General features: G+C 43.6%; 2 protein-coding genes across 3 annotated transcripts in view; one reads left to right on the plus strand and one right to left on the minus strand.

The window, feature by feature from the left end:
* tab2 (TGF-beta activated kinase 1 (MAP3K7) binding protein 2) overlaps positions 1 to 14,303 on the plus strand; it is a 40,465-nt gene extending 26,162 nt beyond the window's left edge. Inside the window, exons 2-7 of one of the 2 annotated variants that reach the window (XM_084031299.1) lie at positions 1,896 to 2,084; positions 3,335 to 5,030; positions 7,898 to 8,058; positions 9,876 to 9,969; positions 11,203 to 11,298; positions 12,231 to 14,303. In XM_084031299.1, the coding sequence (XP_083887425.1) occupies positions 1,983 to 2,084; positions 3,335 to 5,030; positions 7,898 to 8,058; positions 9,876 to 9,969; positions 11,203 to 11,298; positions 12,231 to 12,370 (2,289 nt within the window). In that variant the 5' untranslated portion in view covers positions 1,896 to 1,982 and the 3' untranslated portion in view covers positions 12,371 to 14,303. The remainder of the gene's footprint in view (positions 1 to 1,895; positions 2,085 to 3,334; positions 5,031 to 7,897; positions 8,059 to 9,875; positions 9,970 to 11,202; positions 11,299 to 12,230) is intronic. The other variant, XM_084031300.1, reaches the window with a different exon arrangement.
* A 2,921-nt stretch (positions 14,304 to 17,224) lies between these two features.
* Positions 17,225 to 25,480, minus strand: LOC311026931 (endoribonuclease ZC3H12A-like). Its single transcript, XM_084030652.1, has 6 exons — positions 25,337 to 25,480; positions 23,966 to 24,413; positions 20,894 to 21,033; positions 19,027 to 19,261; positions 18,829 to 18,935; positions 17,225 to 18,566 (listed from the first exon to the last, which is right to left on the minus strand). The coding sequence occupies exons 2-6, from the start codon at positions 24,259 to 24,261 to the stop codon at positions 17,689 to 17,691; spliced, it is 1,656 nt and encodes a 551-aa protein (XP_083886778.1). The 5' UTR covers positions 24,262 to 24,413; positions 25,337 to 25,480; the 3' UTR covers positions 17,225 to 17,688.
* Positions 25,481 to 26,219: the final 739 nt, after the last annotated feature.

Below are 26,219 nucleotides of genomic sequence, written 5' to 3' on the forward strand. Positions count from 1 at the left end.
TGATGTGATTGGAGGCACATCATGAAATTGTGCGTACAAGTACATGAGTCCTCAAAATTCCCTTCCTCTCATGTATTAAGATCGTTGTCTGCATCGCACTGCATCGATCACCATAGAGCAGAACAGGGCGTGTGCTCTATGTGTCACAATGTATTGAATGGCATATCTGAACCTCTCAGGATGATGTTTTCGAAAGAGTGCGGTTAGAAGAGAAGTGTGTGGCCGATTGAGATACAACTGCAAATGTCTTGAATAAAGCCTTGGCTGCTTTAGAGAAGTTGTACAGTGGCTCGTAGTAAAATAGTGTGGTTTCCTTGGCCAGCTCCCAGGTATGAGTATAGCTTATGCGTAGAGAGTGGATATGGAAACAGTAAAGCACTTCCATCAGTGAACACCCACCAGCCACGCATTTTTCTCACCAGCTAACATTTGAAAACATACATTCAGTTTGCCAGTTTATAAGGTACACATCTCATACAACACCCGTGCAATAATCCCACCTTCATGAATTTATAATAATTTAATTTCAAAAAGACTTTACTTTTGTTTTGCAGGCTGATGGTTTTTTTTTTGTGTGCTATTGAACTATATTTTTTTGTACTGAGAGGTGTTTAGAATATTTTTTTTCCTCTGCTAAATCAATTTCAAGAAGGGCAGACTAAATATTCAGCAATGTGTTGAATAACAATCAACACACTGAAGGCTTGCATGTTGACGAAGCTGGTGGCAGCAGCACTTCACAGTGAGGAAGGTTTTGGTTGATTTGCAGTTGAACAGACATCTGGTCCCATTAGTCCCACATTAAACCCAGGTTGGAAAACCAATGTTGAACCCTTCACACCAGAGGTGAGCACTGGGCTTCCTTGGATGTGTGGATGAATGTGTGACACGTTAAAATAATGATTTTAATGATTCCAGTGCCGCTTTTAAGAGCTTTAAGCATATTTTGATGATTATCAGGATAATATTGCAGTTATTTTGGCAGGATAATCAGGCATTCACTCAAGAAACCCTTTACATATGACATTATGGTATAAAAAATAAATCAAGTTAGAAACAGTCCCATTACAGCACAAACATAGAGGTTGAAAGGGAAAATGTTTTCTTGTAGCTGTTTGAGCTGTAGATGCAAAGGAAAATACACACAGCTTCACTGTTTGCTTCCACTGTATGTGGAAATTTTGCCCTTAGGCCCGTTGGAAAAACCTTTAAGGGTTAATGGATAAATTAAAACGAATGTCCGAGATTTCTGTGCGAGACAGTCGAGGGCAAAAAAAAGTTAATAGCCCTGCAGCTCCGTCTTTGTGCTGCATTGTCAGAAATAATCCTAGATTCTTGGGAATGAACTGTTCTGCAGGGCTGCCTTACGGTGAAGCTAAACGGATCTTTATGCTGAGATTTTCCTCCAGACCAGACTACTGTTCACCCCCGTCTTTAATACGTGAATGTTGATGTAAAGATTAGTTGGAAAGGCCAGTTTTCCCAATAGCGAGTCAGAGGTGATTTCCTCTGCTCCACTTTTATTAATGTGGGGGAGAGCTTCTGAAGTGATTGCCATTGATTATCACTGAAGATCTGTGAAGTTTTGTTTAGAAAGCTCCCGGCCACAATGAAACGACAATCTCAAATGTCTGGCTATCGTCTTGTAGGGTGGACTTTCAGGTGACCACATTGGCTCCTTCCCTGCCAATTTTTTTTACGTTACTTTTTTCATTGAATAATAACAAAAACACAGACTTCTCCAGCTCATATGACTGTCCAGATTCCTTTTTGAGTATGGACTAGAGAGAGATTGGATTCTGCATGTTTTTTTTTTGTTTTTTTTTGCAGCAGTCATAGCGAGAGCAGTTTCTAATGAGATGTTTTCCTTTTCCCTTTTCTTTGTTTCAATTTAGAAGATGTTCAAGATGAAGGCTGTTTGCTGCCTCAACTGACACCCCAGTTCAGAACAGAACAAGCAGTCCTGACCTGGCAACATACGAATGGCCCAGGGAAGCCACCAGATTGACATTCAGGTTTTGCATGACCTGCGCCAGAAGTTCCCTGAAGTCCCAGAGGGTGTTGTCTCTCAGTGTGTTCTGCAGGTGGGCAAGTTTAAACTTGAATTAAGAATTTTATGTTCACGCAAAATAGTTCAATATCAACTGGGCTCTACTGCTAAGCGTTGCTGTTTTAAATAACATTAAATATTACTACCCGACGGACTGAAATTAATACACAGTCTGACAACAAATATATCATGAAAGATCTGAGTAAAAATGTATTTGAGCATCTTTGCCTCTTTACCTTTCATGCAGTGTTTCCCCCACGTTCACACAGCAGCGGCGCGCCACCGCTGCTGAATTTTCTCCGCCGCTGCAATAAAAATCCTTTAAAAAAAAAATTTTTTTTTTTTTTTTTACGTAGCTCCTTTTGGAAAATGTACAGCGCGTAACGTCAATTGCGTCAATTGCGTCAATTGCGCAGCACGCGGCACATGTTTGAGAGTCAGCATCAATGGCCCCCCCACCACCAAATTCCCCTACAGAAGAGCCCTGGAGCTCTTCTTTAAAAAGCCCAGGAGAATTAAATGCTCCCAGGCTGGATGTAGCCTTTGTGGATGAGCAAAAACTTCACAGTTCTCCATCTGTTGTCTTCTTTGTCCTCATCCTCCTGTTGCTCTCTTGTCCTCTTCCCCTGACTCTCACTGTCTCACAAAGGAGCTGAGCTCACCTGAGGTCTATTTGTAGTGCTAAGGCTCACACTGATTGGTATTCAATTAGCTTTATTTTTTATTTTTCATGTGTGTGAGTCTGTGTTTTTTTCAAATTTTAGTTAGCTTTATAATTTAAAAAGATGTGTTTTGCCCATTGTTGCAGGAGATTTCATTTTTGAACAAAGTGTCTTATGTAAAAAACAGTTATGCTTTGGGCATAGCAACCATGTTTAGTGTTTAAGCATTAGGCAAAAATCTGTAAATAAATTGTGCAAATTATATTTGCGTTGTGGCATTTTTTGTTAAATATTACTATACAAAAATATAAAAATCTGTAAATGAAGACACAAAAGGCAAAGTTACAACACCAATAATCCCATCTACAGTAATACACAGGACTGTTTGAATAGGATTTAAGTGCATATTCTCCTCTCAAAGTGCACCAGATTCATGCATTCCAATGTAAAGGGTACAAAAAAATTTCGGCCGGGGGGGCATGCCCCCGGACCCCCCTCGAGGGTTAGGGGACAACACCACCGCTGCTGAAAAAAATCCTGCGGGAAACACTGTCATGATTCTTCATCTGAAACGCTGATATAAAATAAATGCATTTCCTCTCTCTCTCCTTCTCTCCTTCAGAACAACAACAATTTAGACGCCTGCTGTGAATACTTGTCCCAGGTCAGTCCGGGCTACCTGTACAGTGAAGAAGGAAACCTGAGCTTTTCTGACGACCCCAGCTTCATCAGGCTTCGTAATCACATGACCCAGTTGAACCTGGGCCTGCAGTCTCAGAATGTGCATGTGGCCCCGGTTCGGGACGGCCTGAGAATGAACGGCAGTCGGACTCTGGCCCACAGCCTGAGTGACGGGCCCCTCCAGACAACCCAGGCCCCCAGCAGTGACTTCTTTCAGCAGGAGCCTCAGTCAGCCCCAGCACAGGTGCCCTCCAGCATCAATGTATTTGGTGTGATGGAGCCCACACGCAAACCGCAGCCTCCACAGCACCTTGGACTCTACCCTCTAGGTGTCAAAGGAACGACTATGGGTGTCCAGCAGACACCACGCTTCAACCCCATTACCGTGACGCTAGCCCCAAATATCCAGACGGGCCGCAACACACCCACTTCTTTGCACATACACGGCGGCCCACAGTCGGGCCTCAGCAGTCCACAGGGTAACTCTATCTACATCAGGCCCTATGTTAGCCAGTCTGGTACGACCCGGCAGAACCAGCAGCAGGGAGGCAGGGCGCAGTACAGCCCAACCTCCCAGCCCCAGCAGCAGATCTACCAGATCTCACACCCCTCCTCCCTGTCCGGCTCCTGGTCCGGCCCTCAGCACGCCTCCTCCTCACATACCTCACAACACCAGACCCAGGGCCACCAGACCTCTCACGTCTACATGCCTATCAGCTCCCCCACAAATCCCCAGCCGCCCTCCATTCTTCCAACTGGAAGCCAGGCCTCGTCCTCCGGTGTCTCCTCATGCTCTTCTTCCTCTTCCTCCTCCTCTGTCATGCCCACCTCCCTGTCTACCATCAGCCAGTACAACATCCAGAATATCTCCACTGGCCCACGGAAGAATCAGATAGAGATCAAACTTGAATCTCCTCAGAGGAGCAACTCTACAACCACGACTGCCGTGCTGCGGACAAGCAGTGGTCCCCGGTCTTCATCCACCTCTTCTTCCTGCCCTTCCTCTTCCTCCTCCTCAACCGGGGTGGCTACTGTCCCCACCACTCCTCTGTCCATCGGAGGCCCTGGTCTGAGTCGCAGCCAGCCGACTGTTTACATCTCTGCCAGCCCGCCTACTGCTGCTACCACTCCTTCTGAAGAGGCTGTCGTGGCCTCAGCCGGCTCCCGCTCCCAACCAAAGTTTTACATTTCTGCCAACGCTTCCAGCGACGACAGTGGGGGTCGGAACCCTCCCACAGTCTACATCTCAGCCAACCCTCCCTTGCAGGGGCCCTCGGGGGCCAGGAACATGGGGGGCCAAGTGAGCATGGGCCCTGCGTACATCCACCACCATCCACCAAAGTCCCGCGCCTCTTTAGGAGCGGGAGGCACAGCTTCTTCCCCACGTGTGGTAGTGACTCAGCCTAACACCAAATACACTTTTAAAATCACGGTGTCCCCCAATAAACCCCCTGCTGTGTCCCCCGGCGTTGTGTCCCCTACGTTTGAGCCCAACAACCTCCTCAGCCTACCCTCAGACCACCACTTTGTGGAGCCAGACCCTCTCCATCTGTCAGACCCGCTGTCGCCGCACAGGGAGAGGCCGAGTGAGCCTCGCAGACTCAGCATGGGCTCGGATGATGCAGCGTACACGCAAGGTGAGCGATTGCCGAGTATCACTTTTTGATCGTAATCCCAGTCTTTATGCCATAACAGAAACAAATGCAGAAGACCATAAATGAATTAATCTCCTAGAAACAAATGTCTTATAAGTGTTTATATTGTTCCATGCCTTAACTCGATCCTATGTAAATAATTACAAACCTTTTAAAACTTTTCATGCAATGTTTATTTCATTTTTTTTCTTACAATACTTGACATTATAGCTTCAAGCGTTGTTTTCTTGCGATTTCTTGATGCTATTTTCACAGATCATGTCTGCAGGTTTGCAGTACATACTTTAGATAACCAGTTAACACCCACAGCTTGGACTAAACACACAGAAATGTCCAGCAAAGGTTTACGCTGTGAATCCTCCACCAAGTAGGCCTCTGATGGCTTGTTAAAGCTGTTTGTTTCGCTGTTTATTGGTCTTTTAGCAAATGTCAAGTGGCTAAAGAGTGCACAGTGATGAGGCCAAAAGACCGGTTAGACCTAATAGACTTGGTACTATGCAGTTTTCCTTTTTTTGATACCAGCAGTGTGTCTAAATGCTTTTTCCATCGCTTCTTGCCAAGAAAGTAATTTTACTATTAAGTATACTGTGTGATTTTTAAAAGTCTCCTTCCATAACATTGACTGTAATGCATTTGTTGAGCCAAACTGTGTATACTTTCTGTCACTAATGTTCAGTCGTGCTCTGCATCTCCACCTCCACGAGGTAGATAAAAGCAAAGGTTACTGGCTCGGCGACGGCCGCTGTGATGACGGTTGTCTTAGTCCTCTGCGCTAAATGCCGATGACCCCTGAGACTGGTGGATTCTGTAGTGTGAGTCAAACGTGTCAGAGCGCGCTGCTGTTTCCTTTTTTGGGCTTTTGACTGCATCACATGTGAGTCACTGGCTGTGGCTCCTGCTCTGCGGTGACTACCACCAAGAGGGGCTTCACACCAGGCGTGCTGCCTCTGCTGCTGACCCTCATCGGCCCACTTTCCCTCTGCTTTATCTGCTTTGGCTTGGAAAAAGAAAATGTCAATTGACACCAGAAGTGTAACCGATAACGACACACCTGTCACCCCATAACTGTTAATAATTAAACATGAATTGCAGATGTTAATCGTTGCCATTCGCACCAAAACTGTAGCACTTACTGTTTGCAGTGTTTCCCCACAGGATTTTGTGAGACTATGGTGGGTGGACCTTGGACCCTCTAGACCAGTGTTTACCAAACCATTGTGACCTAAAAGGCCTTATCTATAGATCGTGAGACGAGAAAATGTGTGTGTAAATGAACCTTGCTGACTATCTTTACAGCCATTTTAATATCACCTTATAGTATCTTGAACAGGTAAACCAGCCATTTCGAAGAACACACTCAGAACTTTATTTTATGCTTCTTGAAAACATATTACACATGTTAAATATTTTATAAATGACAAAAATTGCATTTACGTGGAGTTAATAGTTCATGTATGTTCGCTCTCATCAGTTAAACAAACAGAATTTATGCTAGCCTTTCATATTAGATGTTATATGTAGACTACAAATAAGAGAACAATCGGAACATTCAGGCTCCCTCGTGTGGCTCAAAGCTGTACTGCAGATATGTGTAAATTAAAGACTAAATTCAGAATATTTACTGGGCGACTCGAATAATATGTCCTGAAACCCACCTTTTGGGTCTCGACTGCTCTAGAGGGGGGTCTGAAGAGGGACGAAGAAGTGCACCAATTAATCCAATTAAGAGTTCTATGAAGAACTTGTGCCCTTTAAACTAATTTGTGCTTTTGTTCAAGACAGTGGTGCACTGTAGCTAACTACATCTTTGCTACTCAAGGCTGCTTGAGTTTCTTTACTTGGTTATTTCCTTTTTAGGCAACTTAACTCTTCAAGACCACTATGTATCAGTGGGGACTATTGTACTTTAAACTTCACTACATTTATTTGTCAATATTCTACAATATAGGCCTACTGTAAATATATTATTTGAAATGGGCTATTCTGTACACTGGATATACTTTTACTTTTGGTACTTATAATTGCGTATAATTTAAATGGTAATAATTTTGTATTGTGTATGTTTAGACTGCTGGTTTTGTTGTGCATTGGTTACAACATTGGTTGTATAAATATTGGTTGCATTATTTCCTTTCCTCAAGGTTGGTCTAGTGTGTCCTCTGTTAAAGGAGATAAGGAAGGAAGCAGAGAAGCACCTTTCATGGCATTTAGAGGATTCGATCAGCTCTTACCGTGGTTGACACGGGTCATTTCACTCAGTTAAGCAAAAGAGACTATCAGACTGCAGCGCCGGCATTTAATCACCAGAAGTGGCAAATGTTTATGTGTAGCAGCACAGAGAGGGTTGTTTATCACTGAATGTGTGTGTAGGAGGTGCCACCACCTGTCAACAGATACAGGAACTATAATGAATTATGGGAAACACGTTTTGGAGGCTTGACCTGAACGTGTGTACATTAAAGGTTTTGTATTAAACGTTGCAGCACAATTTTCCCCGCAGCAGTCCGCTAACCAGGACACGTCTGATCTCTTGGTGTTACCACAATAGGTGATGAAACGCAGACCGATGGACAACAGTGAGGAATCTGATGTGGTTCCCCCGTCTCTCCTTACACAAAGATGGTTCTGTGCTTAAAACTGGTTTGACGAGTGTATCTGAAAATGTGTCGGTAGTTTATCCACAGCAATGATCCTTTTTAAGTGAATGTTATCAGCGGTTTTTATTTCGTTTTGATCTGCATTTTTTGTTTCTCAATGTATAAAATGAGTTGTAGTTGTTGACTAGCGACTGAGTGTCGCACAAAGAAGGCAGCTGATAACTGAGTGCTGTGTTTGTGTGTGTTCTCCAGCGTTGTTGATCCATCAGAAGGCCCGCATGGAGAGGCTGTGGCACGAGCTGGAGCTGAAGAAGAAAAAGCTGGAGAAGCTAAAAGAGGAGGTCAATGAGATGGAGAACGACCTGACCAGGAGACGGCTGGAGAGATCCAACTCAGCCTCCCAGATTCCTTCTGTAAGCTTTTTTTAATTATTTTTTTTGAGGCTATAATTTGATAGTGACAGTTGAAATACAGACAGGAAGTGATAAGATAAGGGCTCCAGACTGAATTAAACATTGCAGCAGTGGGTGCGACGGTTTCTTGTGGTCGGTCATATTGACGCAGGTTGTAAAAATTCAGTCATAATCTATTATTACCTGCCATTTTAATTATAGTCTGCAATTTTCCGGGGAGCGGTACGCCCAGTTACCCACCCATGCCTGCCTCCATGATGCTTTTTCGGGCTGTGCCGATGTCCTTAGTCTGCCTCCATGAACTGGCCCCGGATAAGACCAGGGTAATGGATTTAAATTGCTTTATTATAAGACATAGCCGAGGCATTTTTGAAAAGCAATGCACCTTTTGTCAATCAAAGTGGATCAGACCGAGCCACTGGAACTGCACTGTCACTTTTTCTTTGACTTTTTTAAACATTCAAAGCTTCTTTTGAGGTTTTTGAAGGAAGCTTCTGAAGGAATACTGTGAGCCTCCCTTTTGTGTGGGAGAGCGCAGTGAAAATGTTTTGAAACGGTTAAATGCCAACATGTGGATTGAAGGAGGATATTTCATTAGATATCCTGCTGGAAATTATTACTTCTGTCTTTTTTTCAATGTATTTTTGAGTTTAGGACTAAGACGGTGGCGCACACGGCAGCGGCGGCAGCGCTCACTGTACTGAATGTGTATTTTAAACAATGAATTAAGACTACGGAGCAAAGGACGATGCATTTATAAGGACATGGAGAGTTACATGAACATCGACCATGAGGTCACTTTTCATGTCAACACCCGAAGCAGGATAATTCTATTTTTTCCTGTTGTCCTCCGACAGACGACTTCTCTGGTCTTAACAGACTCTCTGAACATGAGATTCACTGACCCTAAACATGCTTGCTTCACCTGGAGGAAATCCTGCAGCATGTGTCCTTCTGCAGTGGTGGCGTCGATGCAGCGGCGTCGCTCAGTAACCCGTGGTGATCACTGACGAGCTCCAAGGCCCTCCAGTCTGCAGAAATATTCTGTTCAACCAGTAGACCTCCACATGCCCCTGCAGCCCAATTCTACGCATTTGTAGTGTTGGTAGTCATATTCCCAGCTAACACGAACTACATTGTAGAAAAAGTAAGGATGTTTGAAAGGAAAATGTCAAGGAACTCAATCCAACAACTTTCATTGGCAGAGCAATCGCTTAAAAAAAGAAACGAAACAAGTTCAATATGATTTGAGAAGCAGTCATCAGAGATCTTCTTCATAACTGCAAACAGATGCTTTTTCTTTCTGGTTAATACTGACAGATAAAGGCTGAACAGACAAAACAACACGATCTGGGTCACATCGCTCCTACACCCTGAAACTATGTTGATTACAGGGTCGGGATATGATTTGGCTGCTATACTTCCATATTTTCAGACTTGACAGAGCGCACAGCTTCTGTCAGATTCGATTCACAGTTCATTCTGCAGCCATTCAACAAGTTATGCAGCTAAAAACGAGTTTGTCGAAGCCTCACGGGTTCAGATTGTGTGCCGCTCTTAGCTTGTTGAGTCAGTTGTTTTTGTCGGGTGTTGCAGTTTGGAGGGGCAGCTGCGACAGGTTAATTGGCTGGTGTTGCTGAGCTTGGTCCAGTGTTGTTTACTGAGGCGAGCCAGCTCTGGAGAGTTGCTGCACTTGCCTCCTGACACCGTCACAGATCTGCTCCACAGACTTTATGGACCATTTTGCGCCTTAAAGCTGCCTGCGTGCGACGGCTGATCCCTTTCCTGTCTCATTCTGTTTCCTTTTTCTTTTTCAGATTGAGGAAATGAAGCAGTTGCGCTGCAAAAACAGGTTACTGCAGATCGACATCGACTGCCTCACCAAAGAAATTGATCTCCTTCAAACCAGAGGTATGATTCTGTGCATCTCTCTCCGACCCGGCATTGTACTCGTCTGTGTTGTATAATAATAATTGCAGCAAGTCATTGAGTAAGGGAGGTCAGATTTGATCCAGGGACTGCAGCTGCTCACATCCTCCACATCCTCTCTGCACACACATTGAAGGCGCTGCCATTGTGCTGTTAACTACCGGTTCTTCCTGAATTGCATCCTGTGGCTGGTTGGTAAAGGGGTTTATTGGGCTCCTGGCAGCACTTCACTGCTGACAGAAACTGAGCTGCTGACCGGCCGCGTCACACGGCGGCTCACGGCAATGAAAAGGGGATCAGTTGTGTTAACTCGCCCACGCGACGGAGAGGAGGCGGGGCTTACCGCCATGTAGACACCAACAAGGTTTCATCCACCACAGCTGAAATAGAGACTATTGCTGCTTTCTACAGGTTGTGAAGTCCCAGATACACCAGTTCGTAATCACCCAGAGGTGATTTAAGTGCAGTAAACAAATCATTTTTATCTGTTTATTGTAATTAAATCACACCGCTGTAATAAACCAGCCTGCGCTAAAAACGAGTCATGTTTAAGAGGCCACAGCTCTATAATCACCCTTTAATTATTATAATTACAGTACAGACGATCAGTAGTTGTTTCAGAAATGATCAATTCAATTAAATTACATTTTATTTATAGTGTCATCAGAAGTCATCTCAGGACACTGAACACATTGAGCAGGACTAGAATACGCTCAATGTGTTCAGAGTTAATAAGTCCCAACATCACCCAGGAACAAGCGTTACAGCGACTGTGGTGAGAAAAAACTGCCTTAAATGTCTTCTAGGCAGAAATCTGGTGCAACCCAGGCCCTTGGGTTCCTACTGCATTTGGTGTTGGTAGAAGAAGTGTAGTAGTAGTAGTAGTAGCAGTAGTGGTGGCATTAACAGAAGCAATAGTATCAACAGCAAATGAATCCGTTATCAAATACTATGTCAGTATGGATGTGATCAATACCTTTCTGAACACGGTCCCTCCTGCCACTCCTTTCCATCAATGTGACGTGACGTGCGTAAGCTAGGGTAAAGTTAGTTTTCATGTTGGTCAGTCCGTCTGCTGGACATTTGACTGCATTAAAAAGGACTGAAGCGAGATGAACCTATAGTGAATGAATATATATATATTTCTATTCACATACATGTATTTACTCCAGGTGTTGACTGAATTGCACATTATGTCATTCCATCCGTTTGCAGGACCACACTTTAATCCCAGTGCAATCCATAATTTCTATGACAACATTGGATTCCTCGGTCCTGTCCCCCCCAAACCCAAAGGTACTTTATCTATCGGTAAGTTTAGGAGGTTTGCATGGTCATTTACTTAATCTCTTTCTATTGGATTTACTACATTAGTGTCACAATCTTATTCATAGATTATATACATTTCTCCCATCTGTTACCTTAAACCATCAGCCATAACATTACGACCACCTACCTGATATTGAGTGGGTCCCCCTTTTGCCACCAAAACAGCCCTGACCCCTCGAGGTGTGGACTCCACTAGACCTCTGAAGGTGTGCTGGTATCTGGCACCGTCAGCAGCAGATCCTTTAAGTCCTGTCAGTTGGGAGGCGGGGCCGACATGGATCGGACCTGTGTGTCCGGCACATCCCACATAGGCTGGATGGGAGTGAGATCGGGAGAATTTGGAGGCGAACTCATTTTCCTGCTGACAGAGGTCAACAACAATGTCCAGCTAGGTGGTATGTGTCAAACATCCACATATATGGTTGGACCCAAGGTTTCCCAGCAGAACTTTGCCGAAGCAACACACTGCCGCTGCCAGCTTGCCTGACCGTTCTACGTGTGTTCTGACACTTTTCTAGCAATTTGACCTCCAGCCGCTCTTCTATTGGATCTGACAACATGGTCAGCCTTCACTCCCCATGAACTTGTCACCAGTTAATGGGTTCTCCATCCCTGGAGCACTTTTAGGCAGTCCTGACCACTGCAGACTGGGAACATCCCACAAGAGCTGCAGTTTTGGAGATACTCTGACCCGGTGGTTTAACCATCACAGTTTGGCCCCTGTCAAAGTTGCACAAATCCTTCCAACATATCAACGGCAGGTTTCAATTTAACCAGATCATCAGTGGTGTTCACTGATGTTATGGCTGATCGGTGTATGTGCTACAGGTCAAACCGTGAAGCTTAGCCAGATGATTAACACATTTAGATATTCATGTTTTCATCACTCCTCTTCCTCATCCTCCTCTTCACAGACTCGGGCAGTAAGATTGTGAAGCCCATCGCAGACCAGGAGGAGGACGAGGGGACGCAGTGGAGCTGCACCGCCTGCACCTTCCTCAACCATCCCGCCCTCAACCGCTGTGAACAGTGCGAGTTCCCGAGGCACTTCTGAGCCAACAAGGCTGCAGCGTGCCGCCCCCCCCCCCCCCCCTCCCCATCACCTCTGCCAGCCAGACCACAATAGAAAAAGGGGCTTTCTGTTTCTTCTTTTAGTTGTATGAAAACTTGGATGGGGGCGTAGCCATCATGCGTCCAGTTTTTTTTTTTTTTTTCCCTCTCTCCGTTCTCCTTTCCTCCCTGAGGTTTGTAGAATGCTGTCCACTGAAGGCTTGACTGGATAGCGTTTTAAAGCTTGCGTTTTCCGTAACGGCTGGCAGAGTCGGATGATACCTCACCTTAGAGACTCAGACGGCGTGGGGTCGAGTCTGCTGACGGGCAACACTTTTCCCCGGGGAGACCTCGCTGCTGCCACTTACAGTATTACGAGTGTGGCTCTGCAGTGTGATGGCACACCTACACACACACACACACACACACCTACACACACACACACACACACACACACATACATTTCTATTGTTTTTCTTCCTCTGTGGTGGCGTGACCAGGGAATTGTCTCTCCATCTGAAGGGAAAACTAACGGACTAATCGTGGACTTTAAAGTTTGTTTGCTGTTTCTAGAGGATGTCAAAGAGGGAATGTGCCCCTCGTCCTCCCACCTTCAGTATCCCCCTTTTCCATCTCTTCGGTTCATAAAGAAAAAAAAAAGAAACTTAAGTTGCATGCTTTGTGTACAGTACATGGAGGCAGAAACTCCCCTTGAGCTTTTTACTGTACATAATTTTAGAATGTGCCTTGAAAGCCTTCTTCCTCACACTATGAATCACTTGTATTTCCTGTAAGTATAGCTTTATAGACTTAATTAACTTTTTGTTTTTGTTTCCCTCTTTCAAACAAATAAGCACCATGCTCCCTTTTTAAGCTTTTGACTTGATTTCTGTGAGAGTTGAAGCCTTGCAGAAGGAGCAAAGTCATCATGAAGCTACGTCTGCCCGGTCCGTTACGTCGCTTGTGTAATTGCTGAGTTTCCTGTGTACGATCTGCAGATGCAGCCGAGACAAAGGCGATGGAGGAGTCTCTTTTTTTTCTTTTTTCTTTTTTTTCAGGACGCCAAATATGTCGGGACTGTCGGGGGAGGGAAGGGGTCAAAAAATAAAAGCCAAATTACAAACTGCCATTTTATCTGACAACTGGAATGTAGGTTTAATGTTTCGGGGGACAACTTCACCTCAGTGCAAAGAGACACTCGTTTTCCAGTACAATCAGGACGCTGCTGCAGATCGATGGGATCATCCGATTGGGTTAGAGGTTTCCATGTTGCTGTGTGCGCCTGAAATGGGTTTTTGTGAGGTAACAAAGATCAAACGTGAATATGTTTAAAGTATTCCTGTGATGTAGAAATATTCATATGGGTCCCATGCCTTTATATATATGACAGGTCGCAGTAGTCACAACATCTTGGAAGCAGACAACATGACTGTCCACTTTGTATACTCATTTCTATTTGGCTCGTTTCATCCTCCTAAGCTTTTATTGATGAGGGTGTTTCAAAAGTTTACTTATTGTCATTAACTTACCTTAACTGTGGAGTAGTAACTTTTTTTTTTCCACACTTGCGAAATGTTGCCTTGCGTCAGTGCCTTTTAGAACTATTGAATTTGTATTGATTATCTATACTGTCACATCCAAGTGCCATTTTTACAAACAGAATGTTAGTATTTTTTTAAACCCATTTTAAAAGTAGAAGATGGATTATTGTCTCAAGCACTTATGCCATAGTTTTTCCTCTTTTTTTTTTTTCCAAATCAAAGAAACCAGTTTTCAGCTTTATCTGCACCTTGGTGTGAAGAGGCAGTTTATTCATGTTTTATTAAATGGAAAAAAATAATTTGGATATCTAAAGTGTCTTTTTGATTTTAGCTGGGAAAACTGTCTTTGTAACAGATAAGTTATTTGTAAAAATAATTAAAAAAAATCTATTCTGATTTTTTTTGGAGGTTTGTCTTTGTGATGCTGATGTTTTTCCATCCACTAGATGTCAGAAACGACCAACATAGGTTTCAGTTGAGGCAGCTCATCTGACTTGGAGATTACACTCGGTAATGAAACTAACTGAGCAAAGATTTTTGTTCAATATGGGTGCATTTGGATTTTATGGCTCTGGTATTGGGATCTTTTTATTTATTTATGCCTTTATTCATAGCAGAGTGATGGGGGAATACAAGACGGTATTGGACCTCTCCACTTTTTACAATCCGACTTAACTAAAGAACTTAAACGCACTAGTACCGCACTTCCAACTCCCCTTCATTTTTTGGGAAATTTCCCCCCAGGCCTTTATGTAAAGATTGTTAATTGTGTAATAATAATAATGATGATATTTTGTGGGGAGAAATGAATTGAAAACGCTTCAGATATGATATCAATTCCACTTGTCATCTTATTGTAAAATTTTCTGTTCCTGGGATCCCAAGTTTTAACCCACATTGGAAAAAAAAATACTTGAGGAGAGAGTAACTTTTTCTTAAACTCCAGCACACAAAAGTCATAGTAAATATGTCGAAAAAGTAATAAAAAAAAGTCTTCTGAAAGTCATAGTATAGTACAGCAAGATTCATGCAGTCATAGTATAGTACAGCAAGATTCATGAAGTCATAGTATAGTACAGCAAGATTCATGAAGTCATAGTATAGTACAGCAAGATTCATGAAGTCATAGTATAGTACAGCAAGATTCATGAAGTCATAGTAGTCAGCTGAAAAGCCATAAAAAGGCATAGTATCCACCCAGAGAATTGTTTTTGTTGCTGTTTACATTCCTTCTGATCCAAATGACCTAAAGGAATGCACTGCTGTTTTTGTTTTGTTTGACATGTTTTACTTGTGTAGCAAATGGGCTAAAACTGCATGCATAAAGACGAAATACATAAATGGTTCTTGATTCCACCAAAAACATCATAGTATGTATGTCGAAAAAAGTCATAGTATGGTATGACGAAAAATGTTCAATAGAGTATGTCGAAAAAATGTTGGTATAGTATGTCCAAAAAAGTCATGTCAAAAAAGTTATAGTATATTTTAAAAAGTCATAGTATAGTAAAAAGTCAAAAAGAGTCAAAATGGAGTATGTCAGTGCACTGTGGTGGAGTTGGTGCCCACGTACCCAGGCTAAGTCCTCACTGCAGCCCCCCTCTGTCCCCCGTCACTCTCAATAAAAAGGCCAGAAAATATGTCAAAGGAAGTCATAATACAGTGTCTTAAAAAGTCATAGTATAGTATGTTGAAAAAAGTAATAAAAAAAAGTCAAAGTGTAGTATGCTGAAATAAGTCATAGTATAGTATGTTGAAAAAAAAAAAGTCAATAGTATAGTATTTTGAAAAAGTCAAAGTATAGTATGTCGAAAAATACTACACTTTTCCTTTGCTGTCCCCAATCATTTGCTGGGTCCAGAAACCGATACGAAGCTGTTGTTGTAGTAGTTCTATTTGATGTTGTTGTAGTAGTAATAGTTGTTGTTGTAGTAATACTGGTAGCCGCAGTGGTAGTAATACTGGTAGCCACAGTGGTAGTAATACTGGTAGCCGCAGTGGTAGTAATACTGGTAGCCGCAGTGGTAGTAGTATGCTCAGATGAATTTAAATGTCATTTTCGTCTTATATCATCCTTCTCTTCTTTTCTCCATAGGGCAGAGTTCGTGTACCAAAACTGAGGAAGAGTTTCAATCACGTCATCTACGTCCTCTTCATCCTCGTCTTCTTCATTTTCATCTTCGTCTTCTTCTACTGTACGAATGTCGAGAGATTTTATGTTCGTCCAAGTGTTGATCATGTCCTGTCGAATTAAAACCTGAAATACTCTTTGTTGAGTGCAGTGGTTCCTTTTCATTTCATGCTGCTCCAGTCCAGTTATGATCTAGTGTTTAATAAAACATCATGAATAATTATGTTGATATCTGGATACTTTGATTTTTTTTTTTATGTTATGAGTGATTTGTTTGAAGAGAAAATCAGAATAGAATAGTTTGTGTAATTGTTTCATAACACGGAGGAACAGTGCTCCTTCTGTTCCTCCGTGAACAAAGGAGCAGATATCGGTCCTGCTGTTGGGTTGTTGTCCTTCTTCGGCCCCCTCCACGTCTCCTGGTGTACCGGCCTGTCTCCTGGAATCTCCTCCATGCTCTTGACACTGTGCTGGACACAGCAGACCTTCTTGCCACAGTGTGCATTGATGTTCCATCCTGGATGAGTTGCACTAACTGGGCATCTTCTGTGGGTTGGAGAAACCGCCTCATGCTACCTCTAGTGGTGCAAACACTGCCGAAATTCAAAAAAGAAAATAATCTGCCAGAAAGGCCCAGATCAGAGAAATGGTCTCTGGTCACCACCTGGTCTTTGATTGATTCCCAATCAGTGCTGCTTCCTAATTGGACAGGCTGATATCTCAGAAACATCATTGACTTACAGTTACATGATGTTGTTTTAGTGTTCCCTTTATTTTTTTTAGCAGTATATATATATATATATATACACGATGACAAATTGTGACACTTGGTATGGTTTACTATACTACTGATATTTTATGCTATATTAATAGAATATGATATGATATTTTCCTAATACAGGACAAGTGGTAGACAATGGATGGATGGATGGATGGATGATATTTTCCTGCCATTTCACATTATGATTGTATTTCAGGATATTTTTATGACATACCATAGTATTACTTTTTTATGACATCTTAATAAAAAAAAGTAATACTATGACTTTTTAATAACATTTTTATGACATACTTTACTATGTATATACGTTTTTAAACCAGCAGAGCAGTGCAGCGGCAGCTCCCAGTTTAAATCACTGTTGATTCCTGTTTATTTAACACCATGTTGAAGATTCATCTGACCCACCTCAGGACAAGCTGATATGATCAAGAAACCTTGTGATTACCAGAGCGATTTAAGGTGCTTTTATTTCACAGAAACTGCGAAAATGCAAAAATCATATAAAAGCAGATCAATGACATTCTTATCACAAGTACAAGTACATTATAATAGAGTTCCTCACTTTGAGGCAACATGAGAAAACAACACATGCTGCTTTAATAAAAGACTGTCACTGCTACAATAAGTAGCATGTACGGAGCGTAGTGCATTGCACCTTTATATTAAAGAAATAGCATTCAGTCTGCTACATTTTCAAGACTTCATCAGATTGAGTCACTTTTAATGCTGAAAACAAAGGGTGAGTTTTGAGTGCGAGTTGTAATAATTAAGAGAAATGCTCTCTTTTTCAGGTTTCACTTTGCTTCTGGGATGAGAACTCTGACGGGGACTCAGTTTGAGTCAAACAGACCAGAACGAGTCTTTCTAATCTAATAGGAGATGTAGCTGGTCCTGTGGCTCTGGATGAGAGAAATCAGTTCGGTCACGTCCGAGACGTGCGGGTAGGCATTCATGACTTGCTCCACCATGTTCTGAGGGAAGAGGGTGCTCAGTTGGCTCCTCAGCCCCTTCCTCTCGCTGGACGGGCTCTTGGCTCTGTCCTGCACCCATGGGTCCCTTGGTAAGCTGTGGCTCTGTCTGTGGCAGGGCTGTCTCAAGTACTGCTTCTCTGGAAAACGGCCAGGATGCGCCCCGTTATGTGGAGGCAGAGCAGGGCAGGAGCTCCACCCTATGTGGTGGTGGGACAACCTCGTCTCCTGGTGACCACACCTGCACTGACCGTTGTGTTGAGGGTAGAAGCCTCCTTCGCCCTGGCTGGGCCCCTGGTTGTTCCCGCCGAAGGAACCTGAGAAGGAGTAGTTGTCGTGGCTGTAGCTGCCCACGCCGCTGCTGAAGCTGTGCAGGGGACGGTCCATGCTGTGAGGCACATCCTTGATGTACATCCTGGACATGGAGCTCTCCATGGAGCTGAAGGCCTCGTCCACTTCCAGGCTCGGGCAGGGGTTGAGGCTGGTGTTCGGTTGGCTTTGCGGGCTGCCGGTGTCTCTGTGGTAGATGAACTGCTCGATGGGTGAAGCCCTGAGGGATTGATCCTCTGTACTCAGAGGTGGAGGGGTGGATGAAGTGCATCTGTGCTCAGGCTGATAGGCAGCAGGGCAGCAGTGGGAGTCCTGCAGGCTCAGATTGGGCGAGACGTTCTTGGCTCTGTCTCTCGACGCCCTCAGTTCATCAGCCACGGACAGTTGTGATTGGTTGGCCCGCTCCGGATGGTAGAACTTGCATTTGACTCCATAAGTACACTTCTTTCCTAAAAGAGCGAAATATTATTCATGCGTCATTATTATTATTATTATTATAGAGGATTATATAAAGGATTATAAAGAGGACTATATCGAGGACAGGATGCAGACATTAGCATTTAGCCTGAAGCAGAGCTGTGCCTAGGAGCAGCCTGCTAGCATAACACATTACTGCTGTTATTGTGCCGTTTCGATCCCACGGGAGAGGACAAGGAAGTGTAAACTGAGCGCTGGTGTCTTTTGTTGGGTGAAACTGAGAAGGAAACCAACCATAAGGACAGTGCTGCAGCTTGTTGTCCGGGGTCCACTGCTTCTTCTGTAGAAAATCATCAATGGTGGGACCGTTTCTACCCAGAGGGTCGTCCGGAGGCATGAATCTGCAGCAGCACGGAGACACAGTCAGGATCGGGTTCGAGGGGGAAGCCTCTCTTCAACCACACATGTAGAAGAGCTGTACAGCGACCTTACTTGTCATTGGCGAAGGTGTACATCAGCAGCCTCTCCTCTATGAACTTCTTCCACTGGGGGTTCTCTGTCTGCAGGTCACGGTAGTTGTCGTTGGACACGATGATGCCGTCCGACTCGAAGGCCAGCTTGATGATGTAGCGGTCATCGTAGCACACCACCCTCTTACCGTTCCGCCAGCGGGAAGGCGTGTACACCAGGATCTTCCTCCGCTCCAGCTCGTGGAGAACATGTTGATCTGTGAACACATGACACCAATGTTGTTTTATCGTTATTAAATGGTCTTCTCGGTCATTTGGTGGAGCACATTTTGAGCTGCGACCGGCTACATCGTCAAAATGATGACTGAGCAATTGCTAGCTGATGTTTGGCCCTGAAATATCCCCACGATGCACTGCGGTTTTCCAGATCTAGACCTTTTCAGGTAGGTTCCTTCCAGGAAATTAAGGAGTGTCTGGCTACACACCCATAGGTAACGTGATCTACCGAGGCAGGTACCCTGCATGTGGCTTTCATCTTTATCTCAGCATCCTGGTTGTGAGCTTTACACCCGCAACCATAAAAGGTGCTGATTTGGCATCGGGGATCACTTCCTTGATTTTAGCCGACTTGCTCCAACATAAACAAAATAATGGATTTCAGTTTTGTGAGACACACTTCCTTATTACATGCAACAGTTTGGTGCTTGTTGTCATATTGGTTGGCCTCCACTGTGAAGGACGAAGCCGCCAAACAGGATAATGTGGCATTCGACATGCCAGAACAGTTACTGTAAATACAATAGTCTTCTTTCAGTGATTTTGGTGATAAGTAATCCTTTTGTTTATTCACATGAATCCGCTCGTTTTGCTGCTGTTATTGTAAAAATACATAATTCATTGTGAGGCAGGCTTTGGAAAAATAAAGTACATGAGGTTTAATCAATATTTTAATTTAACATCAAAAGATTAAAACAAAGCTGATATTTATTGTTAGATTAAAAAGATACGTCTATTAAAGTGTTGGGGAAATTATACAATTATTATTAATTATAGATAAGATGGGCCAATGTACCGTTTTAATATTATTACATTGTTGCAAAAGTGGTTATTATGGTGACACCAGTGAGGAGACGGGATGACTTAGTTGACATAGTGAGCATTTAGAGAGAGACTTGGTGGAAACCAAAACCAGAGCTAAAAGGAGACTAAATAGTGGACCTTGTCTCCCCGTCGGCTGGATGTGTAAATAGGAAATAGCCTTGCTAACACGCTTGCTGAAACAACGGTATAAGCTTCTTTTTCTGCCCCCAAATGTACCAAAATCAATAAGTGCAGCTTTAAAATGGAAGTGACATCAATGACGTATTAGCGGAAGCAGCGAGCTGTTCAGCGCCGGCATCGGCTTGTGTTCTTAGAGCGCCTTCTAATTGGTATCGAAGTTTCCCGACTGCACCTGACGGATTCTGGATTATGACTCCCACATCAGGAATTCACCTCCTCACAGATGAACTGAGCCTGTAACACTCTGTCCTGGAGCTAGTCGCTGCATGGCAAGCCTTTCCAACTAAGCTGGCGGGTCAAATCTGGCTCTGCTACAGTGGCACGTTTAAAAATGTGGATTATATTCTGATCGGTCCTGATTAGCGGATCTTAAAAATGATGGTTATTGTGCTGGTTGAGTGACACAACTTCCTCATCCAGGCCACACTCTGTCCATTGTCTTTAAACCGCCCCTAGCCATGTTGAGCTGCAACATGACTATTGGGTGAGGTCAGACATCAGGCTTAAGGGGCAAAAGTGTGCAAACAAACCTGATTAAACTGTCGTAAAGGAAAAATATCAGCGTGGGAATTCTTACGGTTGGTTCCCTTTATCTCAGGTGACCTCACCTGTGATGCGTGACTCTGGTCGCGGCTGCTCCTTCCTCCACAGGGGGACGAACACGGTGATGTCTCGCAGCCCTTTGTCCCAGAACCAGTTCACTGCCAGCTGGAGGCCCTGGCATGAGAACACCTTCTTGTTGCCATGGCTACAGAGACACAGAAGCCAGAGTCAACAAAAAAGAAACAAAAACAACCCCAAAAAAATCCCCCTACTTCTTCTTTTGCATTTCTGTGCACGTTACTGTATGTACGCACACACACACACACACACACACACACACACACACACACACACACACACACACACACACACACACACACACACACACACACGTCTCTTCTCCCTTTTTCAGGAAGCAGACGTGTCGCAACGCATGTTCTCAAAAACACAATTGCAAAAGCAGAGATGAGTCTGTTCACGTTTCCTCGAGGTGTGACTCTTATTAAAAGTGAATTACTTTTTTATTGTTATTATTGTGTTTGAAAATAACTCAAGGAAAAATAATAAATTATACTGAAAAAAACTGTAAATATTTCAATTAAATGTAAATTTCCCATCTAATTTTATTCCATCAATTCAATACAAAGGGTCAGATTTATAGCAATGCTTTTCTGTGTGAATTAATTCATTGAATTAAATTGATTGAATTAAACTGATGCAAACTTCTACATACACATAATGTGCTTATTCAAGTTTTACAGATAAAGTAAAGGGGGACTTTTACATAAACATAAAGCGTTATTCAAGTCTTACACATTCGTAATAAAAAATGTTTTTAAAACACAGTTCAGGGTTCATGTCGATGAAGTGACGTTTCCTCACGCTCGCTCATGCACACAACTTCCTTTTGGGAAAGCAAGGTTTACTTTTATTGTTTACACTAAGTATATTTACGTTATGCTTAGGTTTTTGGTAGTAATAGCAAAATGTTTTATATATTTCAGTTATATTTTACTGTTTCATATTCATGCGAGCCAAGCATTGTTTGTTTTTAGTTCACAGGAGCCATGTGTGAAGAACACGTCATGTGTTCCTTCTCACACTCAAACATGCCATTTCCCTAAACTAGACCTTGAAAAAGAGACTGAAATGTCCTTGAATTCAATGAATAAATGAGCGAGGATCCTTATCACAGCTTGTATGGGCGCTGCAGTCTGATCTGCTGTCTGCTGTGTTCGTCCAGGATCACCTGGCAAACATCTGTGCTGTAACTGTGTTACCAGGACGCGCTCAAGAGCTGCTGAAGAAGTAAACCGGATTGTTTTGCCTGCAGGTGAAAGTTACAAAAGTGTGTCGCCACATGCAAATGTAGTTCCCCTCCTCTCCATCTGCAAGAAGCGGTGAGGCGCGTTGGAGTACAGCGAGTCCCAAAGACGCCGTTTGCACGAGTTTATGGATCCTGAATTTATCTTTTCTTGCAGTGTCATAAAGTTGGCTTTGAATTGCTATTTCTTATAAAGGCATGCGGCAGCTCGTTTTTTTGCTGACTCGTACATTTTTATAGCTTGAACGCGTTGAAACATGAAGCCATGAGAATCAACAACTCTTTAGCTCCACTTTGTTCACCGGCTAGCTGCTAACTGCCACCGTGTTTCCATCAACAGGTTCGGAATGAATGACGGAGTAAACATAGCAGAAGAAGAGTTTGTGATTAGGAAACAAAACATTTTATTGTATTTAGATTTAAAAAATTGTGGTACATTTTCATCATCGAGTTGAAAAAGCTGTCTCGCTCGCCGTCACGGAAGAGAAGTGAAAAATAGAACCTGATTTAAAGATACAGGACACAAAGATACCAATATTTGAATTGTATTTGTGGTTAATTCCAGCTTTAAGCTCTCACAGTGCTTCATATTCTACACTCTTATCAACAGCATTGCTTGTAAACTCATTCTCCAAAATATAGTTGGTAACTTCATCCGTCTCATAAATGCAGTAAATAAATGCAGACTATAAAAAGGACTATGTACAACGACCATCCATGATAAATACCAAAGTATTCCTGTTGTAATAAATCCATGAAGTACGTTCATTAGTTGAAAGTTTAGTTCCCCTGTTAAGCAGTGACATTCATTTCTAGGGCTTTTATTGTGAAAGGTAAGAACGATATGGTAATAAGAGAATTTCCCCAAATTAATAAATAAAATTTAAGTGCTTCTTGACCGATGCTCGACTCACATTAAATATATTATTTTCATGGATTTGTCTCGATCACCCGGCTCTCTCTCTACTCATTCTTGCTCTATGCATGATGGTATATAACGCTCAGTCAGTGACCATCGGTTTTACACTCTTCACCAAAGTGAATTGTGGGATACTTTGAGTCGATTTAATCACTGAGAGTGAATGAAGGTGAACCACGTTGTCACGGAGACAAAGTGTAGGTCAGTTTCGCTCGATCGAGGTCAACCAACTTTGACGATAAAACGTAAAGAAGAGCGTGATGAGAGTCTCCCTCGCCCGAGGCGTTGGCACGCAAGTCTCACCTGGGAACACACAGGTATACAGTTAACATCCCTCTTTAATGTGCTAACTGGAACACGGGACGCTCTCTTCTTTCCCATGAACGAGTTCACACCTTCTTCTTCTCGTGTATTTGTTTTGGTAACGAGGAAGTTCAGAGTCAAAATCTGCTCAATGTAGGTCAGTTAGAAAGGTGGCGGCCGCGACGCAGGAATGTGACCGTGGTGTAGTGTTACGCACTGCACGGCGTCGTGTAAGAGCAGCTGGAAGGTGACGGGAAGATAAAGCGAAGGGTTTTCACTTCCTGCATCGCCACAGAGGAAGTGTGAAAGACGTGAAGTGAAACCAGATTCAAGCACGATGTTGAGATTTGAAATGATGCTACTTCCCATCACCTCAGAGTGATGTTTGTTTGACAACCACGGCTGCAGATGGAGATTTTACGACAACAAACCTCCATCTACTTCTCAAATATTACGCATCAGTACAGACAGCATGCGAATAATGATAAAAACACAATGCTCTGAAATGGACCAACGAATACTTCTACTTACGTTACAGGAACAATCTACAATCACAGCAGAACTGTGTACAAACACAAGAAGTCCACTCACCTCATGGCCACGTTGCTTCCATCGATCACCACTGGTCTGAAGCCAGCGACGGGCTCTCTGTCTGACCCGGGTCTGGACGGACTGGGACTGGGACCGGGACTGCAGCCTCTGGACACCAGCTTGGGACTGTTTGGGCCCCGTTTGTCGCTGCGAGCGTGGCAGGTCTTTATCAGCTCCTCCAGGATGTCGTTGGTCTGGGCGTCGTGGCGGAGGCTCTCCAGCACCCTCAGGATGTCAGTGTGAGAGTATCCCAGCTTGAGAAACCGCTCCACTTTGGCGTGCTGATGCTGGTCCATGCTGTACGCCGACGATTCAGAATCTCTCTGTCTGTCTGCCTGGGGGGGATCCTCACTCAGCTGTTTGTTCTGGCAGGTCTCCACGGCAACGCGTTTTAGAGTGGTTGACAGGTGTCAGAAGGGGATGGAGGCCGAGTCAACCTACCGTCACACTGTAAACACAGGAAGCACAGCTGCGGTTGCACAGGGGGTTTTCAGACACATGGATGGAGGTTTTGGCGGCTGCTGATAGACGCTGCTCTGGTTACCACAACCTTGTGACTGCCAACGCAAGCACAACGCCGGCTCACGTCACGCCGGTTAAGAAAGCCCCCCACAACAGCAACGCCAGGGGCTAATTTTACCTCCAGCTTCATTGAGGTCATTGACCAAAACAAACATGAATGGAACCGATGCGAGTGTGAGGTTATTAATACGACAAGCTTTACCCAACTCCACGCACATTTCATTCACTTCACGCTTTCTGGAATCCCCCCGCCACTCCATACCCAAAGAGAGATCACGTTGTTGTGTTTCCAGGTGAAGACAGAGCTATTCTGAGTACCTGAACATACTTCTCCCACCTGAAACACTGAAAGCACAGAACCACTATAACGGCAAGTGAGAAGACATATCACATTTTTAAACTGTAAACACATCCATCACACTTTGTTGTTTCTTTGTACGGAGGGTTTGATCCTCGCTATGCGAGATGGTTCGATTACCTTGCATTTCATGTGTCAACTTAACATGAAAAGTTGTTTTTGTGTGCGGCACACTGCCCTACTCTGCATTTGCCCTTGGTTTTTGCACAAGCTTGCTGCAGACCACATCCTTTTTTGCTGCCGAGTTGACATTCAGTTTGTGAGCGAGGCTCTCACGCTCACTGTTTGAAAAAGATTATCTCAAGCCTGATTGCCTCACAAACTCCAGCAACCTTTGCAACGCTGTACACAAGTCAACATACAAGCCGCCTCTGGCTCTCCTACAATCTGGAACGTTAACAAGCCCCAACAAGACGACAGTGCTCTCACTTAACGCAAACATTCGAGCCAAATGGTCACATGACTCTCAAATTGGGTGATTCTGTACTTACACATAGAACGAGTGGTGGATCGGAGCCCGGGTCTCTGCCTCTCTCTCTCTCTCTCTCTCTCTGTGAGTGTGTGAGCTGCTCCCAGTCAGTCTCTCTGACAGGCAGACCGGTCTGTGTGAAGCTTATTCATTGGAGGAAGTGACTGCTCGCTGCTGAGAAAAGAAAAAAAAACAACCCAGCAAGGTAGGGAACAGTGTAAATTAGTCATCACTACTTCCTCATCAGGAGTCAGCGCTGATGTTGGAGCCTGAGGGGTTTAGTTCACCGTTTTTTTTGTTTGGTTTGGTCGTTGGTTTATTCAGCTCTTCCTGTCACTGAATGTCTGTGACAAAGCAGGAGTATGCCATGGGTCAACTGAGGCATCAGATTATTGAGGTTTTTGATCAGGCAGCAACCTCCAGTTCTGAAAAGTGAAGCAAAACGCAGAAGTGCTTTAAACTTGCATTCTCTCTACTGGCCATCAGGGGGCGACTCCTCTGTGATTGCATGGAAGTCTATGAGAAAACTTGATTTATTACCTCAATAAGCATAGTAAACATGAGTTTATGATCTCAATCTCTAGTTTCAAGTCTTCTTCAATCCAGCATGAAATTCATTTAGTAAATTATGATCCATTTAGAGTCAAATAGACCATAAAGCAGGGGATTCTTTAGGGCGGGGCTACCATGTGATTGACAGGTCGCTACCAATGCAGTTAGCTACTAAGATGACTTTAACACTTAGCTGTAAAGTTTACCTTGAGTTATGAAGATAACTTTGTTAACAGTTTTACACCAGAATCCAGATGGATCCAGATCCAGTAAGGTTTCTGCTCTTCCGCTTGTGTTCATCAGATCTACCTGTCCTCCTCCAGATTTTAATTCAAAACTTTAGTTTCACGTGG

Source organism: Eutrigla gurnardus, assembly GCF_963514095.1.
Source record: "Eutrigla gurnardus genome assembly, chromosome: 16".
Taxonomy (NCBI): domain Eukaryota; kingdom Metazoa; phylum Chordata; class Actinopteri; order Perciformes; family Triglidae; genus Eutrigla; species Eutrigla gurnardus.